At 47.2% G+C, this 21,405-nt stretch overlaps 2 protein-coding genes across 3 annotated transcripts; one reads left to right on the top strand and one right to left on the bottom strand.

Moving 5' to 3' along the window:
- Positions 1 to 786: 786 nt before the first annotated feature.
- On the bottom strand, positions 787 to 5,637 carry LOC137049762 (uncharacterized). Of its 2 annotated transcripts, none has more exons than XM_067428410.1 (2): positions 4,132 to 5,637; positions 787 to 833 (listed from the first exon to the last, which is right to left on the bottom strand). In XM_067428410.1, exon 1 carries the CDS (start codon positions 5,241 to 5,243, stop codon positions 4,209 to 4,211), a length of 1,035 nt encoding a protein of 344 aa, XP_067284511.1. In that variant the 5' UTR covers positions 5,244 to 5,637; the 3' UTR covers positions 787 to 833; positions 4,132 to 4,208. The 2 variants fall into 2 exon arrangements, with proteins under 2 accessions (XP_067284511.1, XP_067284519.1); XM_067428418.1 differs by lacking the exon at positions 787 to 833 and adding an exon at positions 1,233 to 1,351.
- Positions 5,638 to 13,976: 8,339 nt separating this feature from the next.
- Positions 13,977 to 18,146, top strand: LOC137089741 (uncharacterized). Its single transcript, XM_067453310.1, has 7 exons — positions 13,977 to 14,037; positions 14,717 to 15,052; positions 15,197 to 15,493; positions 15,564 to 15,662; positions 17,102 to 17,149; positions 17,271 to 17,351; positions 17,469 to 18,146. Exons 1-7 carry the CDS (start codon positions 13,977 to 13,979, stop codon positions 17,549 to 17,551), a joined length of 1,005 nt encoding a protein of 334 aa, XP_067309411.1. The 3' UTR covers positions 17,552 to 18,146.
- The last annotated feature ends 3,259 nt before the right edge of the window (positions 18,147 to 21,405 follow it).

Below are 21,405 nucleotides of genomic sequence, written 5' to 3'. Positions count from 1 at the left end.
TCTTTCACGTAAAAGGACAGAGATAGAGAAAGAGGCAGGCACACTGGGTTCCCACTTGTTTTGTAAACATTTGATAAAGTTACTGTTATCATAGCGGGGACCCAAAACACATCACTGAGAGTGATGTGTCTATCAGAAACAATGCTAAATTAGACGATCTGCTCAAATCATCTAGACATTACATATCTAGAGAATTAGCTCCATCCACTCTAAAAGCTTATACTTCTGCCTGGTCTGCATTATTAATGTTCTGCTTTTTCTTTCAGATTCCTCTTTTTCCCATCCTGATTAGGACAGTCTGCTCTTTTCTTGTCTACAACCATGAAAATCGCAATTTAAAAAATGTCTTCCATTTGTAGATTGCTTGCAGGTATTAGATTCCATGCAAAGTATTTTAATCCTACATATCCAAGCATGTTCACCATTCCGTCTATTAGGTTATTACTCAAAGGCCTGGCTAAATCTTCCGGTACAATTCAAGGGAAACGTCTGCCAGTCACATTGCCTTTATTGCACAGACTAATTTGGGCCGTTCATAATGGCTGCTTTCCCCTATATATCAATTGTAGTAAAGTTCGATATAAGGAGGAAGGAAGAGGACACGGGGTCGGCTGGACGGTTGATGCTTGTCTCTTTATTTTCTCAATAACTTGTCAACACACACAGTAATGTGTGAAATCTCATAAACACGATCTCTCGATCACTTCCGGGTCGGCACTTCCGGCTTCCGGTTACTCAGTCTCTGAAAGGGGGGTTTCGTATCAACCGTCCGGGTTCTCTCTCTCCTCGATCTCCGGTTCCACTGCTGTTTTATCCCCTCTCCGCGCTCATTACTAGAACAAGAGACAGGTGTTATTAATCTGCTTCCAACCCACTCACGTACCGCTTGTCCCGCGGCTCTCTCTCCCGCTGCAGACCTCGCTGAACCACGCCCCCCTTGCCACATACCCCCACCGCCCGACTCAGGCCGGGGAGCCGTCCGGCCTGCAGCCCCCCCCCCCCCATTTCTGGAGAGGAAGTCGGCCACAGCCATCTGAGCACCCGGCCTGTGGACCACCTGGAACTTAAAAGGCTGAAGAGCTAGATACCAACGGGTGATCCGCGCGTTGGTATCCTTCATGCGGTGGAGCCACTGGAGAGGAGCGTGGTCCGAACAGAGGGTGAACTCCCGCCCCAGAAGGTAATAGCGGAGGGTGAGAACGGCCCACCTGATGGCAAGGCACTCTTTTTCGATGGTGCTGTACTTAGCCTCTCTCTTCGAGAGCTTACGGCTAATGTACAGCACCGGCCGCTCTCCCCCCTCCACCTCCTGGGCCAGGACTGCGCCCAGCCCCCTGTCCGACGCGTCAGTCTGCAACAGAAAAGGGAGAGAAAAGTCAGGGGAGTGTAAAAGCGGCCCGCCACATAGAGCAGCCTTAACTCGGGTGAAGGCCTGCTGGCACGGCTCCATCCATTGGACCGTATCTGGTAGCCCCTTTTTAGTAAGGTCAGTCAGCGGGCTGGTGAGGTCCGAATAATTTGGTATAAACCGTCTATAATATCCCGCCAGCCCCAAGAACTGCCTTACCTCCTTTTTGGTCTTGGGCCTCGGGCAGGTCGCAATTGCGGCGGTCTTATCAATTTGGGGACGCACCTGCCCATGACCCAAGTGGAAGCCCAGATACCTTACCTCCACCCGCCCAATTGCACACTTCTTCGGGTTGGCCGTGAGCCCCGCTCCCCTCAACGACCTCAAGACCGCCCGGACATGCTGCATATGCCGCTGCCAATCGTGACTGTAAATCACGATGTCGTCCAGGTAGGCAGCAGCATATGCGGCATGGGGACGCAAAATCCTGTCCATGAGGCGCTGAAAGGTAGTGGGTGCCCCGAACAAGCCGAAGGGAAGCGTGACGAATTGGTGCAATCCGAACGGCGTGGTGAAGGCTGTTTTTTCTTTGGACAATGGAGACAAGGGGATCTGCCAATAGCCCTTCGTTAAGTCCAATGTCGAATAAAATCGAGCCGTGCCCAGCCGATCAAGCAACTCGTCAACCCGCGGCATTGGATACGCGTCGAATTTCGACACTGCGTTCACCTTGCGGTAGTCCACACAGAACCTGACCGAGCCGTCGGTTTTAGGGACCAAAACGATCGGGCTCGCCCAGTCACTGTTGGACTCCTCTATTACTCCCATATCGAGCATTGCCCCTAATTCTTCCTGAACTACTTTTTTTTTGTGTTCAGGTAAACGATACGGCCGGCTGCGAACTACCACGCCCGGCTCGGTCTCGATATGGTGCTGAATTAAGTCGGTACGTCCCGGTAGGGGCGAGAACACGTCGGCGAATTCCGCCTGTAGTTTTGAGAGATCAGTGAGTTGGGACGGTGAGAGGTGATCTCCCCCAGGGGCCAGTGCGACCGATTGTGCTTTGATGCTCGCCTCTGGCCCGAGATCATCCTCTCCCCCGATCACCGTCGCCAACAACACTGGTTCCACCTCATTCCATTTCTTCAGGAGATTGAGGTGATATATTTGCCGTGCCCCGTTCCTATCGGACCGTATCACTTCATAATCGAGGTCTCCAACCTGTCGTGCGACCTCAAACGGCCCCTGCCACTTCGACATTAATTTAGAGCTCGATGTAGGGAGTAATACGAGCACTTTCTCTCCCGGTGTGAATTTGCGTAGTCTCGTACCCCTGTTATACGACCGGCTTTGGCGGTCCTGGGCTTGCAACAAATTCTCCCTAGATAGCCGCCCCAAGGTGTGGAGTTTTGTTCATATTGAATTTCGTTTTTGGCCAAAGAAGGCCCCTCCTCCCAAGTTTCTCGTAGGACGTCCAGCACCCCCCGGGGCTGTCGTCCGTAGAGAAGCTCGAAGGGGGAAAACCCCGTGGAGGCTTGCGGGACCTCCCGCACAGCGAATAAGAGGGGTTCTAACCACCGATCCCAATTTTTGGCGTCTTCCTGTACGAATTTACGGATCATGGATTTAAGAGTGCGATTAAATCGTTCGACCAAGCCGTCTGTTTGTGGGTGATAGACGCTTGTCCGAATCGATTTGATGCCCAATAACCCGTATAATTCGCTTAACGTGCGTGACATAAACGCCGTGCCTTGATCAGTGACGATTTCCTTCGGAATCCCCACTCGGGAGATTAAACGAAACAGTGCGTCCGCAACGCTCTTCGCCGAGATGTTGCGGAGAGCCACTGCTTCCGGATATCGTGTTGCGTAGTCCACGATAACTAACGCAAAACGATGTCCGCGTGCGGATCGCTCTAACGGCCCGATGAGGTCCATCGCAATTCTCTCGAAGGGGACCTGCATTAATGGAAGGGGGCGCAATGGCGCTTTTGGGGAGGCCAGGGGATTCACCAACTGACATTCAGGACAAGACGCGCACCACCTGCGCACATTGTCGTGAATGCCTGGCCAAAAAAATCAGGTCATTAAACGATTCAGCGTGGCCGCCTGTCCCAGGTGGCCCGCCATTGGGTTAGAGTGAGCCGCCTGGAAAAGCATTTCCCGGCGGCTCTTTGGTACTAACAACTGGGTTGTATCCACTTTTGTCTGAGCGTCTTGGGTCACTCGATACAACCTATCCTTAATTATGGCAAAATAAGGATACGTGACGGGCAAGGCGGGTTGAAGGGACTGACCGTCGATCGTGCGGACCTGTTGGAAAGCATGTTTTAGGGTATCGTCTTGAGACTGCTCCAGAGGGAAGTCATCGCGGTCCGAGAGAATCAGTCTCTCGACCCCGCTCGGTTCCTCTGAAGCAGTTCCCGAGGGTCCCGTATCAGTCTCGCCAACCTGCACTCGCACCGCCCCGTTCCTAGCCTTGTTCCCCCAAGCGGCATCCGCGCATATCGACCCCAATAACGCCGGAAAGGCGGGCCAATTCGTCCCCAGAATTAGCGGATGCCGGAGGTGGGGACTAACCGCCACCTCAACACTATGATTTTCTCCCCTAAACTGTATCGTGACTGGGACAACCGGATATTCCACCACATCCCCGTGCACACACCGCACCTTAACCATGCGGCTTGTATCCAATGCCCCAGGCTGCATCAGGCTTTGATGGATCGAGGTTTGGTTACAGCCTGAATCCACCAAGGCCTGATATGTACCCCCCTTGATACTCACAGGAACTTGGTACTCTCCTGCTTGATCAGGGGTGGTCCGCTGAACGTCCGGGACCCGGATCATTGTCCCGATGTCCATCATTGGACATCGGTCCACAAAATGGTCCGGGTCGCCGCACCGCCAGCAGGCCAGCCCAGGCCTGCCCGCCGCCCCTGCGGGTTGGAATATGAGCGTGGAGGGGGGGTGGAACCGGAACCGTTATCCCCGCCCGACCCCAGCAGCCCCGCCCCCCTGGGCGGGGCCCTCGAACTCCCGTACTGCCCTGGGCCCATTCCACCCCGACCTCTGGGGGGAATGCGAGGGGGCCCTGGAGGGCGGGACCTAGGGAGAGGGACAGGGTGAGAAGGAGAGACAGAGGGGGGAGAGAGAGAGGGAGAGGTTAGTCGGGGTTCGCCGACCCCCGGGCACGCCACCAGATGGTCCTCCGCCAGGTTGATGGCCGTCGTCAGCGACGTGGGCCGGTGGCACTGGACCCACTCGGCGGTCTTCTTCGGTAGCCGAGTGATGAACTGCTCCAGTACCACCAGATCGACGATGTGGTCCACGTCGCTTCCACCGGCCAATAGCCATTTGCGGCAGGCGTCCCGGAGCTGGTGGGCCATCGCGAAGGGCCGGCCGGTCTCCCCCCACTCCAGCGAGCGGAACCGCTGACGGTGCTGTTCGGGGGTCCGACCGACCCGCTGGATGATGGCCCTCTTCAGATCTTCGTAATCCAGGAGGTTCGCCACCGGCAGTTGTTGGGCGGCCGCCTGGGCTTCTCCGGTGAGCAGTGGAATAAGGCGCACCGGCCACTGTGCCCGGGGCCACCCGCAGGCCTCCGCTGCTTTTTGAAACAGATCAATGAAGGCCTCGGGATCGTCTTGTGGCCCCATCTTGTGTAGGGGCACGTGGACCGGTGCGCTGGCGAGCCCGGCGGCTTCGGTGCGAACCTCCCGGTCTATCCAGCTCCGGAACCTCTCGCGGTCCTCTTGCTGGCCGCGGACGATGGCCTCGAATCGGCGCTCCTGGTCCGCCCGCAGCTCCAGCATGGACTGATGTTGTTCCTGGTGGAGGGCCGCGAGAGAGGTGATAATGTCCGCAAACGGCGTGGCGGAGGGCGTTGGTGTAGTCATGGCGGCGGCGCGGTCCTACTTCCTCCCGGGTTTCGGCACCACTGTAGTAAAGTTCGATATAAGGAGGAAGGAAGAGGACACGGGGTCGGCTGGACGGTTGATGCTTGTCTCTTTATTTTCTCAATAACTTGTCAACACACACAGTAATGTGTGAAATCTCATAAACACGATCTCTCGATCACTTCCGGGTCGGCACTTCCGGCTTCCGGTTACTCAGTCTCTGAAAGGGGGGTTTCGCATCAACCGTCCGGGTTCTCTCTCTCCTCGATCTCCGGTTCCACTGCTGTTTTATCCCCTCTCCGCGCTCATTACTAGAACAAGAGACAGGTGTTATTAATCTGCTTCCAACCCACTCACGTACCGCTTGTCCCGCGGCTCTCTCTCCCGCTGCAGACCTCGCTGAACCACGCCCCCCTTGCCACATCAATATTCTGCTAGAAGCTGTGTTTCTATCAGTTTTTATTTGGTTTAATGCGTCCAGGGGAATTCACCTCGGAAACAATCAATTCTCTCCTACTCGCGTTCTTTCCTTTTCAAATATTCACTTCTCACCGAATTTATTTACTCTTTTCCTTAAGCATTCTAAGAACGACTCTCAAGGTTCGGGTATCATACTAACAATTACTATAACAAATAACATCTTATGTCCTTTCACTTCCATGATCAAATATCTTAATGTGCAGGCTAAAACTTCTAACCACTCCGGCCTATTAATTTTACTCAACGGAGCACCTCTCTCTAAGGCCAGGTTTCAGACCTACTTGTCGGCTATCCTTAAAAGCTGCAGTCTTTCCCCCTCCCTTTACACTGGACATTCCTTTAGGATCAGGGCAGCCACCACAGCAATGGAACGTGGAATCCCTGCGCCAACAATCAAGCTAATGGGGAGATGGTCATCTTTGGCAAACAAGACTTACATAAGAACTAATCAAAAGATCATTTTTGAAGCCCAGTAAGCTCTTTCTCACAACAATTAAGATAACCCTAATGCAACTACTGGTGGTGGTGTTACATTCTAATACATTATGCAGCTATTTTCTAGCAAGCATTAATTCCAAGTGTTAAAAGTGTTGAAACTTTGTCACCAAGTGGTTAATGAAACCTTTTACATGAGGTCAAGTTGCCCATGCACTACGTTGAATACCCAGGCGGTCATGTGGTCACCCAGGCTTGTTTTATGTGGCTGTCACACCCTTGTCTCCAGCCTTAAAGGCTTTGTCGCCATGTGGCTGATCATGGCCTTGTTTATGTTTGTACATGTCTTTGGCCATTCATGGCTTTTGTCTCTATGTGGCCTTGTGTCACAGCCTTGTCACTGACCACCTAAATGTCTTTGGCTGCGTAGGTCTTCGTCGCTGTGAGGATGTCATGGCCTTGTCTATAGCCAAAGCATGGCTTTTGTCGCCATGTGGCTGTCATGGCTTTGTCTGTAGCCGAGCAAGGCTTCCGTCTTTATGTGGCTGTCACGGCCTTGTCTATGGCCCTTAAGGCTCCCATCTTTATGTGGCTGATCAAGCTACTCATGTGGCTGATCAAAGCCTTCTGTGTTTCATATTTACTATGTACGGTTAACTAAAATCTTTCCTTCTATTTACCATCTGACCTTTCGTGCTTACCTCGTTTTCGCTGACCACTCCTTTGATTCCCCTGGATAGCGGCCGTTCGGATGCACGTAGGGGGCGACAAGGGCTAAATAGATGAGGAAAGGGGGCGGCATTCTCGCCTCTTCCTGGGTCGAAAGGTCAAAAAAAGAGGCAGAGCGTAAATCCTGATTCGGGCAGCCTCCGTTCGGAGACTGAAGATCGCGCCTCCTCTAGCTCGCAGATTGCAACTCTGCGGGGGCCCCGGCACACGGCCCCGAATCGTGAAAAGTTAGGTCCTCCGGGGAGAGAGCTGGCCCCTCGCAACTAAGAATCTCTTAAAAACCTCTGAAGTCACATTGAAAGGTCCTATCGGCCAGGGGGCGGCGTTTTTCTTCTTGCTGCAGCCCCCTGAGTCAAGGTGGATGGATGGGTCACCTGCCTCGATGGATGTTAGTCATCCAGAGTTCCAGGGTGTTCAAGACATTCACCCAAGCCCAGCAGAGGCTTCACTGTTCGGTCAGACAAGGTGGACAGATGGGGTCACCTCCCTGGATGGATGGAAGTCATCCAGGATGATCAAGGCAGTCACCCAAGCCCAGCAGAGTGAGCCCTCAAAATCCTAACACACCTGGGAGCTCCATGCTCTCTGACCTCCCTGGCCAGCCCCAGGGAGGGTCCCCCTTCCTGGGTTCGGTCGGGTTGGTGGGGCCCTCCCTGGAGGGCAGTGGAGTGCCGAGTTGGACTCAAAACGTCCCTGTCTGACCTCTGAAGGGGAGAAGGGAGTGGAGTTGAGTGGAGTCTGGAAGCCTGGAAGAGCAGATCCAGGACGTACAAGGCAGTGAAAACAAGGCCTGCCAGGGTGCCTCGTCCCTTGCCTGGAGGGTGGGTGCGAGCAAAGCCGGACTCAAAACGATCTGTCAGGCTGTTGTCGGGGAGGGAGCGAAACTGGATATTGAAACGCGCACCTGACAACCCGACCCAGGGAATGGCGTGCTGGAAAGCCTGTAAAAAGAGATTCGCCTTGGGTTGGGCTAGAGACTTCCAGGAACGAACCGCCGGGAAATGAGCGGACCGTTAAGAAAAACGGACAGATACCGAAAGCCGAACTTGGTGAAAAGCTCCAAGCTGAGGAACCTCCCCAGATGGCGACCGGGGAGGGTGCCTCCGTCTCGGGCACGGTCAGAATGGTGGACCCTCCTGGGGGTCGGCAGTGCTGAGACGGATTCAAAACAACCGTCAGGCTTTTGTCGGGGAGAGGGCGAAACTGGCCGTCCGGGTTTTGTAGAGGAGAGGGCACAACAAACCCGACGTTGAAACACGGACGAACAAGGATGAGGATGTGCACCCCCGCCACCGGGCCTTCTCGAGGGATGCTTTCCTTTTTTATTTTCACCTGCTTGAAAGGAACTTGAGATGCGGCAGGAGCAGGCCATTGCCCGGGCTCGACGAGAACCGCTATGGGCAAAGTGTACCTCCCCACTCAGCGCGTTGAATGTCAGGCACCACTCCGGCCAGAGCGAGCATCGCCCACGGGAGACTCAAATGGTCCGTCAGAAACGAAGGTTCAGAGCTGCGTTGGCACACATGCCGAGGCAGGTTCGGGCACCGGGGACTCTGCTGACACACCCCTGGCCGGAGAGCTGAACTCTGCCCACGCCCTCGCAAAGGCAGCACCCTTTCCAGGTTACGACCTCGATCCAGCGGCCAACCCACTCTGTGGGGGTGCACCTGGGCGGAGCGAGACCCGTGTGTAGGAAGCCAGCGCATCACGGTTCTCCGTCCCGGGGGCAACCTGGTTGATCCTGCCAGTAGCATATGTTTGTCTCAAAGATTAATCTCTAAGTGCACACAGTTCAGCGAAACTGCCAATGGCTCATTAAATCAGTTATGGTTCCTTCGATGGCTCCAACCGCTATTTGGATCCTGAGCTAATACATGCAAACGAGCGCTGACCTGGCCCTCTCGGGGGTCTGGGACGTGTGCATTTATCAGATCCAAAACCCATCCGGGTGTGTCCGGGTGTTCTTAACCGCTTTAGTGACTCTAGATAACCTCGGACCGATAGTGCCCCCTCTGCGGCGGTGACGCCTCATTCGAATGTCTGCCCTATCAACTTTCGATGGTACATTCGGCGCCTACCATGGTGACCAGGATAACAGGGAATCAAAAGGCGTTTCTCAATGTCAAGGAAGGATCCTCGTCGACATCCGACGAAGGACTTTTCCAATGTCGAGGATTATCGGAATTCAACCAAGGACTGAGTCCTTCGTTCGAAAAATATGTCATATACGGGAAAATATGCATATGAGTAGTCTTCGCGCACTTCGCGTTCTCAAATCACCCACAATCCTATGCGCGCAGCTTTGCTATCAGACGTTCCCGGAATATGCTTGTATCGGGGTTTGTAGATGGGAAGGAAGGAGGCGGGAACCGGCAAACGTTCAACAACTTTATAATAGCCCCATCACGGGCGACTGCCCGCACACACATAATAAAACATAAACAAACGATAACATAAAGTCCAGGCCTAGTCCTTCCATGCTCCTCCAATTATACTCCTGTGACTGCCGTGAGCCGAGACCGGTGTGGCGATCAGCTGCCGCTCATTATCCCTCCACCGGCCCACTCTCACGGTCCCTCACCTCGCTGCTTGCTGTTGCAATGTTTTTATTTACGTTACCAAACATTTGTTATAACCGTAGTAAATATAAGTAAAGTTTAACGTTTAAATACCGGTACAAAATACTACTGTATTGATATTTAAAAAATACAAATAACGTTATTGATGGCCAACGGACCTTTTCACTGTTCCATTTACGTGTTCTCCGAATGCTAAAGAGGAGCTTCACCTAGCCTCTGAAGGAAGTGACTTGGAAGGATCCGTCCTTCCAAGGAAGCATCCTTGACCTTGAGAAACACCTAGAGACGATCAGATACTGTCTAGTTCCGACCATAAACAATGCCGACCCGCGATCCAGTGCGGTTATTCCCATGACCCGCCGGGAAGCGTGCAGGAAACCACGAGTCTTTGGGTTCCAGGGGGAGTATGGTTGCAAAACTGAAACTTAAAGGAATTGACGACAGGGCACCACCAGGAGTGGAGCCTGCAGCTTAATTTGACTCAACAAGGGAAACCTCACCCGGCCCGGACACGGAAAGGATTGACAGATTGATAGCGCTTGCTCGACTCTGTGGGTGGTGTTGCATGGCCGTTCTTAGTTGGTGGAGCGATTTTTCTGGTTAATTACGATAACAAACAAGACTCTGGCATGCTAAATAGTAACGCGGCCCGAGTGTTTGGCGTATAACTTCTTAGAGGGACAAGTGGCGTTCAGCAATGCAAGATGAAGCAATAACAGATCTGTGATGCCCTTAGATCTCCGGGGCTGCACGCAAGACACAATAAGCGGATCAGTGTGTGCCTACCCTGCACCGAGAGGTAACCGGCTAAACCCCGCTCATGATTGGAACTGGAGATTGAAACTGTTTCCCATCAACGAGGAATTCCCAGTAAGCATGGGTCATAAGCTCGTGTTGATTAAGTCCCTGCCCTTTGTTCACACCACCTGTCGCTACTACCGATTGGATGGTTTAGTGAGGTCCTTGGATCGGCCTCGCCAGAGCTTATCAACTCCACATCTAGAATAGTTGGCTCTAGAGTGGAGTGTCTGCAAGAAGTTTGGTCATTGGCTTAAAAGACACACATTGTCTGTCTGGACAGATAATAATCCTCCAACATATATATTGACTAACCGAAGCTTGATGCCTGCAAATATTGCTGGGTCACAAAGTTAGCCCCTAATACCTTTGAGATACATCACATAGCAGGCAGCAAGAACATTGTGGTTTATTCTCTTAGTTGAGACCCTTTTTCAAAGACAATTGGCCATAGGCTGCTCAACGAAGAGTATGACATTTTGCTGTCTGAGGCTGAGGGAGTCAGTGAAGAAGGGATACAGGATACTTTTCGATTGGAAGCATTGAATTGCATTCATGATCTAGCTGGACATCAAGGGCAAAGGAGAACACTTCATTTAGCGAGGCAGCGATTCTATTGGCCAAAGATGGAGCAAGGCATCAAGTCTTATGTTAAATGTTGCCAAAAACGTATTCTGGCTAAATCGCCTGAGTCCTCTGCTAGAGCCCTGTTGTAGAGTATCAGCACTTTAGCACCCATGTAATTGGTATGTTTGGATTTCTGGAGCGCAGGAGACTCTTGTCAGAACTCTGTGTATGTGTTGGTGGACACTGACCACTTTACAAAATTAGCTCATGCATTTCCAAATCAGACAGCTAAGCAAGTGGCCAGTAACCTGTGGGATCATGTTTTCTGTGTCTATGGCTTCCCTGATCTTATACACACTGATCAGGGAGATGATTTCGAGAGTGGTTTGATCGCAGAGTTACTTAAGTTGTCAGGGGTGGCTAAGTCACATACCACAGCCTTTCATCCAATGGGTAACGGAATAAATGAACGATTTTTATAGGACTCTAGGAGCTATGTTGCGTTCTCTTCTGGGCCAACACAAAGTTCAGAGAGATGGACAAGCCTCTGGGTATTATATGAAACAGAACATTCCCTGGGTCAAGAGTCTAGGTCTCTGTTCCATCTCTGCAGGCAGCTCTCGATGGGTCGAAGTCTTTTATATTGGCTAGCTTCTCTAAATACCTCTGCTTGGTGCTGGTAGTGATTTTCGCCCTGTAAGGGCCCGTTTCTTTTGCTAACTTCTCCATTTCTTCATTTGTTCTCATATTTTATCTTGTCTGCTGATGTCTTCTCTTTGTTCAATGTTTGACAGGAGAAGGCTGATTAACTTTGCACAACATTGAATGCAACATATTTACTGCATATTTTCAACTCACGCAGATAAAAGAACCTCTGAACCAGCAATTCGACTCTTTATTCACCACACAACACAACGCAACACAATGGAGAGTGGTAGCCGAGCCGTGGTGACAGAACACGCGAGCCCAAACCGGCTACACTGACAGGCACATAGGCAGTACAGAGACAATAAATACAGAAAGAGCGTAACATACTGCAAAAACACGACATAATGCCGACAAACACACTGGCATCATCTTAGCCATCTGTATCATGAAGTGTGATACAAACAGGTTGTCTGATAAGTGTTGGATAGCAGTGACGAGACCAAACCCTGAGGTGAGGATGCCAACTGCAGATAGAGTGAGTGAGAGCAGGTGTGAGCCTGAGGAATGATGGGAAGTGTAGTGTTAGTGACTGACAGATATAGAGTCAGTGAAAGGCTTCTGTATCATAGAGACAGCACTAAACACTCAGATGGTCAGATCAGAGGAATGATGGGAAGTGTAGTGTTAGTGACTGACAGATCTAGAGTCAGTGAAAGGCTTCTGTATCATAGAGACAGCACTAAACACTCAGATGGTCAGATCAGAGGAATGATGGGAAGTGTAGTGTTAGTGACTGTGACAGATATAGAGTCAGTGAAAGGCTTCTGTATCATAGAGACAGCACTAAACACTCAGATGGTCAGATCAGAGGAATGATGGGAAGTGTAGTGTTAGTGACTGACAGATATAGAGTCAGTGAAAGGCTTCTGTATCATAGAGTCAGCACTAAACACTCAGATGGTCAGACCAGAGGAATGATGGGAAGTGTAGTGTTAGTGACTGTGACAGATATAGAGTCAGTGAAAGGCTTCTGTATCATAGAGACAGCACTAAACACTCAGATGGTCAGATCAGAGGAATGATGGGAAGTGTAGTGTTAGTGACTGTGACAGATATAGAGTCAGTGAAAGGCTTCTGTATCATAGAGTCAGCACTAAACACTCAGATGGTCAGATCAGAGGAATGATGGGAAGTGTAGTGTTAGTGACTGACAGATCTAGAGTCAGTGAAAGGCTTCTGTATCATAGAGACAGCACTAAACACTCAGATGGTCAGATCAGAGGAATGATGGGAAGTGTAGTGTTAGTGACTGTGACAGATATAGAGTCAGTGAAAGGCTTCTGTATCATAGAGTCAGCACTAAACACTCAGATGGTCAGATCAGAGGAATGATGGGAAGTGTAGTGTTAGTGACTGACAGATATAGAGTCAGTGAAAGGCTTCTGTATCATAGAGTCAGCACTAAACACTCAGATGGTCAGATCAGAGGAATGATGGGAAGTGTAGTGTTAGTGACTGACAGATATAGAGTCAGTGAAAGGCTTCTGTATCAAAGAGACAGCACTAAACACTCAGATGGTCAGATCAGAGGAATGATGGGAAGTGTAGTGTTAGTGACTGTGACAGATATAGAGTCAGTGAAAGGCTTCTGTATCATAGAGTCAGCACTAAACACTCAGATGGTCAGATCAGAGGAATGATGGGAAGTGTAGTGTTAGTGACTGTGACAGATATAGAGTCAGTGAAAGGCTTCTGTATCATAGAGTCAGCACTAAACACTCAGATGGTCAGATCAGAGGAATGATGGGAAGTGTAGTGTTAGAGACTGACAGATATAGAGTCAGTGAAAGGCTTCTGTATCATAGAGACAGCACTAAACACTCAGATGGTCAGATCAGAGGAATGATGGGAAGTGTAGTGTTAGTGACTGACAGATATAGAGTCAGTGAAAGGCTTCTGTATCATAGAGACAGCACTAAACACTCAGATGGTCTGATCTGAGGAATGATGGGAAGTGTAGTGTTAGTGACTGACAGATATAGAGTCAGTGAAAGGCTTCTGTATCATAGAGACAGCACTAAACACTCAGATGGTCAGATCAGAGGAATGATGGGAAGTGTAGTGTTAGTGACTGACAGATATAGAGTCAGTGAAAGGCTTCTGTATCATAGAGACAGCACTAAACACTCAGATGATCAGATCAGAGGAATGATGGGAAGTGTAGTGTTAGTGACTGACAGATATAGAGTCAGTGAAAGGCTTCTGTATCATAGAGACAGCACTAAACACTCAGATGATCAGATCAGAGGAATGATGGGAAGTGTAGTGTTAGTGACTGACAGATATAGAGTCAGTGAAAGGCTTCTGTATCATAGAGACAGCACTAAACACTCAGATGATCAGATCAGAGGAAGTTAATAAACCACAGGAGGAGCTGATGATGATAAAGGAAGAGATGTGACTATATAAAGAACAGAAAGACTGCCAGAAACAGAAAATGGCTGATAAGTGTGATCTGTGTCTGCTGGGACTGATCGTTCTCTCTTCTCTTCCCTCAGGTAAACACATCTGTTTATCTATAAGATATCAGAAAAGATCTGTATGATGTGAACATATTCAAAAACTGAGTGTGGCAAGTGTTTGGGAAAGAGTTTAAACTGTTGCTGAAAGTCATGTCATGGCGTTTGGTTTATTGTGTTTTATTCCTGAATGCACTGATATTTGTCATAATGTGTGTCATAGTGTCATTCAGATCTCATGCAAAGCTCTTCATTTATTATCCATCATTCATTTACTCACAGAGAGACTTTCAGCTGTTTATACCTGATCAGAAAATAATACATTCATTACATTCTGTGTGTGTGTGTGTGTGTGTGTGTGTGTGTGTGTGTGTGTGTGTGTGTGTGTGTGTGTGTGTGTGTGTGTGTGTGTGTGTGTGTGTGTGTGTGTGTGTGTGTGTGTGTGTGTGTGTATGTGTGTATGTGTGTGTGTGTGTGTGTGTGTGTGTGTGTGTGTGTATGTGTGTGTGTGTGTGTGTGTGTTTGAACTCTATTCAATAAACTCAAACTGAAAGTAAAGCGCAGACAGCCGCTCACGGACGGGTCATTTCTTTATTTTGTTTGCATTAAGTGAGGAACAAAGACTGCATTATTTCAATCCTCTGCTTTTATGCTGGTATGTTTTATCTTCATTTATTAATATATATCATAATGATCACTCAGATGTTCTGTGTTTCAGGATCCAGTGGATGGGAGGATGTGTTCATCAGTTCTGGTGGAAATGTCCGTCTGTCCTGTAATAATGCTCTTTCTGACTGCACATCAACTACATGGACCTACGATAACATAGTGACCTACTCTTACAGATTCAGACGTTCAGCAGCCGTTGAACTGATTAATGGAGGGATAAAGAATAAAGACACAGAGAGACATGAGAGTCTGAGTCTGGGGTCTGACTGCTCTCTGAACATCAACAACGTCACAATAGAAGATCATGGATATTACACCTGCCAACAATTTGTGAATGGACAGAGACAAGGACTTGATGCTCGTGTTCTTCTGCATGTTCTTCATGGTGAGTTTATGATTATATGGCCAATTTAAAAAGGGAGGATTCTTTGTTTCAACTCACACACATGATTTGTTTCAGTGTCTCTATCATCATCATCATCATCATCATCATCATCATCATCATCATCATCATCATCATCATCATCATCTTCATCCTCTCAGACTGAGATCAGTCCAGGCCGCTCTGTGTCTCTCTCCTGCCAGTTGTATTCAGATGATGGATACTCCTGTGATTATTTGGTCTATTCTGAGGATATTAAGCTGCTGTGGGTGAATCAGGCTGGTGTTGATCTTCAGACAGACTCCAGATATCAGATATCAGCTCCAGATCGCTGTAACATCACTCTGACTACAACACTTCTGAATGAAGATCACAACAGAGAGTGGAGATGTGAAGTTACTCAGAGAAAACAACTCAAGACCTCAGTCACATACACTGTCAAGTATTCAGGTGAGAAACAACTATTACTACTGTAAAATATGATGTTAATGTCCTACAGATGATGTGTCTGAACATTCATCTCGTGCAGTCGATTCATCAACACTGATTCCAGTCAGCAGCTCAAACTCTCAGAAGAAATCAAGCCCAACTACATCAGCAGCTCCTACACAAGGTACATGATCACATGATCACCGTCACACACACCGTCTCTCACTTCAGCGGTTTGATCCCAGCACAATAACATCAGCCCATAATTCCCTCAATTCAGTATTAATCCTCATTTTCATCAAACGCTGTGTGTTTCAGATGCCGTCAGTACATAGATATTCCACATTTCAGTGTTTATCAAACTTAGACATGAGTGTGTGCTAGAACTGAACTTAACATGAATATCTGTGAATGAATAAAGCATCAAACAGATTTATTTCTGATTTCCTCCTGACACCTTGAGATTGAAATAAGATGATAATAGGCGACAGACTCGTGGAACAAAGGAAGTTCACACAGAGTCCAGCTCATATTCATCATTTCTGTGAAGATTAGCTATAATGTGATGAGAGCAGAGATCAGAGCCTCTCATACCCCTTTTCCACCAAGGCAGTACTGGTGCGGAGCCGGAGCCTAGTTTCAAATCAGTTCTTTAGCGCTTCTGAACACAATATAGGCCACTCTGAAACACTATACACACACACACACACACACACACACACACACACACACACACACACACACACACACACACACACACACACACACACACACACACACACACACACAGGTGAGTGAGTCAAGGCCTCTCATACCCCTTTTCCACCAAGGCAGTACAGGTGCGGAGCTGGAGCCTAGTTTCAAATCGGTTCTGTGTCTTTCCACACCCAAAGCACCAGCTCTGAGCCAGGGAAAGTGGTTCTTAAGTAGCACCAAAACATTGCTGGGCTAGAAGAACCGATTACGTCAGGGGCTGGAGGCGGGGTTACAGCGACCAACAAGACCAACACAAGCATGAGATCCGCCATTTTTTAAATAGCAGCTAATCAAGCTAACAGCTGCTCGAAGGCGTTGGACTCGCAGCGTTTTGATGCTGATGTAGGATCATAAAGCCATGAGCTATTGAGGGAAGGATTGTTTGAGATGCATCGGCACGCGCTGTGCAGACCGATCGTCGTATGACATCAAAGTACAGCGAGAGTAAACGGCTCCTTATGCTTTTGAATCGCTCACGCGGTATTTTGATATCATACGAGGACCGGTCCGCACATCAGCGCCGATGCTTCTGGAATAAGCCTGGAGTATGTGTATTTCCTGCTGCCTCACTAGCATTGCTAAAACGCTAGCGGGAAAGATGAGCCGTATACAGTGCCGTAAGACCTATAGCTCTGTGGTGGCTCTCTAGCCTGTGGAAAGCCAAACCGGTTCTTAAAGGCTCACAAGTCGAACCAACTTAGAACTGACACTAGCACTGGCTCTGAACTAGCACCGCTTCATTCTGGTGGAAAAGGGGTAACAGAGTCCAGTACCTATTCCTCATTTCTGTGAAGATCAACTATAATGTGATGATGATGATGATGTGCTGCATTATGTTTGAGCTGAACTAACACACATGATCCACAGATCCAGGAGAAACTGAAGTCAGTGTGACTGCTGCATTATTAATCAGAGGTACGACACGTTGATTTATTCTGACAGCTTTATATCACTGAAACTATCAGTCAGTCTGTGAATGTTCATAGTTGAATCCCCTTGACTTCAGTTTCTCCTCTTCCTCTCATGTTTCCTGCAGTGATTGTGAGTATTGTTGAGATGGCAGTGTTTGCTGCTCCTACTGTGATTCTTCTTCAGATCATCTGTGCAAGAAGAGCTGGTGAGTTTGAGCCGCACACAATCTGATCATTCACACTCATCTGATCTGGATCAATCTGCAGTCATGATAAAAACACACACCAGAGGTCAGAGGTCAGTCAATGGCTTTATTTTACAGGGAGGAAGGACTCGCAGCGGCCAGAGGAAATAGAGATGCCTACAATATTACAAGAAAATACTGCTGAGCTGGAGCGAGATTAACAGGCCAGATTTATTTTCATTTTATGGGTTTTATGGATGTTTGCCTACAGTGTTGAATGTAATTTTCTTGTGCTTCATATGTAAACTGCTTTAAATATAATATTAAATACAGTAACAGACAGACTCAGACTGTGTGTAAAAGCTGATTTAGTGATTTTCATATCATGTCTGCTCATTCCTGTTTTTAGCCTTTTTTATTTTGCATGATTACTACTAGTTGTCTTGCATAACCATGTAAGAAGTGTTTTATCCTGACTAAATACCATGTAAGGAGTGTTCCCTTTCGATACGGTTCACTGTCATTGTGTAAGAGTTTTCTCTCTCTTGCTATGGGGAAACGGCGTTTTCTCTGAATACTGAAGCCTGATTGGTTCACATCTGTGAATTTACTGGTGCCGCACCCACAAGCTCACAGCTGACTCAGCCAAAGCACAGAAGAGCATTTCTTCTAAAAGAACAGCGACATCGGATGGAAAATTTCTGACCGTGATTGTAGCTGTGCTGTCACTTGCCAGCCATGAACACGATCTCTGATCCAGGACACCTTCTACCAGGCGCCTCTATAGACAAAAGTGGGCCAGTGCACAGCCTGGTTTATAAACCCCATATCCTGTGAGATCGGGTCAATTTTCTCTTTTCTTCAGGAGCTGTTGGATGGCTAAAGTATACATGGTAGCTATTGCAGTGTACCACACACCTATAGCTGGCCAGTCATTTGGGAAACACGACCTGGAGGTCAGATTTCTCAAGAAGGCTAAACACGCCTCGTCCCAACTCAGTCCCTTCCTAGGACCTGTCAATTGCCTTGAGAGCACTCAGATGCCCTCGGTTTGAGCCACTCAGACAGCCGACCTTTGGCCTCTGTCACTAAAGTCCACTCTCCTGCTGGCTCTGACATCGGTCAAGTGAGTCTGTGACTTTCAGGCTGTCTCAGTGGACTCTTCCTGCCTGCTGAGGGTGAACAGACACCATCTCTTACACAGCAGAGATTGGCCTATATTGGTTAGTGGATGCGATAGCGCTATCCTACAAGTCTCTGGACTTTCAGTGCCCCATTAAAGTGAGGGCTCACTCCACCAGAGGAATGGCCTCCTCTTGAGTCTAGTCTAGAGGAATATCCATGGCTGATATCTGTGCAGTGACCGGCTAGTCTTCACTGTCCATCTTTATCAGGTTCTACAACATCGACGTCTGGGTTTTTCTGTTTTCCTTTGGATATTCTGAGTCCTTGACTCTAGAAGCCTGCCCTCGTCTCTGAGTGCTCCTGGGCTACGGCTGCACAGCGTTTTTCAGTCGCTCCCCACACCGAGAGAGAGAAAATCGGTAACACTTTACTTGAAGGGGTGTGCATAAGACTGACATGACACCTTCATAATCATGACATGACACGTGTCATGAATATGAAGGAGTTTTTATGCATCTTTATGACAACTGTCATTAAGTGTCATTCGCTTAATTATGTCATTTTTAATGCAATGATGGCATTTCGGAGTTGTCTTTGTTATGACAACTTGACATAAACCAATACATCATAACCTGTCAGTGTCTTTGTCATGACAACTTGACAATACCAAGACAACATAACCTGTCATAAACATGACATAACAGATTATCAAATTTAAGAAACTTACTTAGCTTATAGGGTTTACCTTAAACTGTTTTGTGGTTGGTTTTGATGTTGACTGAGGCCATTATAATGTCATACATTTTTTTCAGTGGCACAAGTTTAATTTGTCATTAAAATGCAATTAGGTGTTAATACGCTGTCAAATTATTTTTTAATAACAGCATCATTAATATCTTTCAGTTCACAATGTTTTATTTTATTTTTTAAGTTTCCTCCACCAGCTTCAACAGAAGGTTAGATAATAGACAATTTCAAATGTCTTAAAAATATAAAAAGGAGTTTGAGAAATAAAATCAATCATTTGATTTTTAAGACCTACCCTCTCACAGAACTGGCTCTTAAAAACACAAGGCATGAATTTATACACAGGTGACCAGCACCAATTAACGCAAAAAGGGGAAAACACGTACACAAATAATGGCCATTACACAAAATAAACATATATATATCAACATCATATACACACATAAACAAACACAGAAAAATAACACTTTGTCAAATGACTTCACTTTATAAATTATCTTCCGATGTATAAAAATAAGAGGAATAGTCTTTGGAGCCCCACCCCGGGCTGAACAAGGAATGGTTGTGGCTAGAGCCTAGGCCGGAACATTATATATAGGGCCAACGTTTCCACCCGAACCCCTTTTGACGGTGCACCAGCACACGAGACTCCACCATAACAAACGGAATGGTAAGAATAAACTCAAACTATTCGTTAAAGAGTGAGCGAAAGTTTAAATAAAGTATATTAAACCCAAAATAACGTTGTTGTGAATTGTTTTTACTTACTGCAAACTAAATTGACATTAAACACCTAAACAAACTAACCTGACTGAGGCTCTGCCAACAACTGTTACAGCGTACACATAACCAGTGGCGCCACCATAGACATCATCATATAGGTGTATATGTCTATGCCACTCTATCATTTTGAGTTATATTAATAGTTTTTAATGACTCTGTACGATTTCCTCTATGATGCCATATTTCAGGTCAACGCTAAATATTCATGACACTGTTATAAAATAATTTGACAGAGTATTGACACTTAATGACATGTTAATGACAAATTTAACTTGTACCACTGTAGTTTAGGTCAAGAAATATATTCATGACAATGTTATGAAATAATTTGACATAGTATTGACACTTAATGACATGTTAATGACAAATTCAACTTTTACCACTGTAGTTTAGGTCAAGAAATATATTCATGACAATGTTATAAAATATTTTGACAGAGTATTGACACTTAATGACATGTTAATGACAAATTAAATTTATAAAAAAATCATGACATTATAATAGCCTAATGACAGCCAACGTCAAAACCAACCACATGACAGTTTAATAATAATAATAATAATAATAATAGATTTTATTTATAACGCACTTTTCATTCCGAAGAATCTCAAAGTGCAACAAAGGGAAAAAATAACAATACATGAATAACAAGTAAAAATTACATCTCAACATCATGCCGGACGCTGATGACGCTAGCCTGGTGCAAACTTCAGCCACCACGCAGTTTAAGCCCGAGGGAGACCACCAGTGAGCAGCCGACACCCAGAAGAGAGAGCAGCCGCAGCGAGCAACATCAAATGTCCTTCAAACCAAAACCAACCACAAATTCAAACAAAAACAGAAGAGAAGCGGTGAAAAAACGGCAAACAACGTCCTCTCAGTGGCTGCCAGCAATCAGCAACAGTCCCAATAGTAGCTCTGTTAGACTAGTCACAAACATAAGAAAATATAATAAAATCTAAATTTAATAGTAAAGTTAACATGATTTGTGGGTGGAGAAGCGGCGAACAGACAACGCCAGCATCATCTCCCCCACGTTGCCTAGCAACTAATGTAATGTAAACCCAAAAAGCTAAGTAGTTTCTTAAATTTGATAATTAATCTGCTATGTCATGTTTATGACAGGTTATGTTGTCTTGGTAATGTCAAGTTGTCATGACAAAGACACTGACAGGTTATGATGTATTGGTTTATGTCAAGTTGTCATAACAAAGACAACTCTGAAATGTCATCATTGCATTAAAAATGACATAATTAAGCGAATGACACTTAATGACAGTTGTCATAAACATGCATAAAAACTCCTTCATATTCATGACAAGTGTCATGTCATGATTATGAAGGTGTCATGTCAGTCTTATGCACACCCCTTCAAGTAAAGTGTTACCAGAAAATCTCTCATGTTATACGAGTGAACCGT

The sequence above is a fragment of the Pseudorasbora parva genome, chromosome 2 (genome assembly GCF_024679245.1).
Source record: "Pseudorasbora parva isolate DD20220531a chromosome 2, ASM2467924v1, whole genome shotgun sequence".
Taxonomy (NCBI): Eukaryota; Metazoa; Chordata; class Actinopteri; order Cypriniformes; family Gobionidae; genus Pseudorasbora; species Pseudorasbora parva.
Note: the sequence above shows the minus strand (reverse complement) of the source record. Positions and strands in the feature narration are given on the sequence as shown.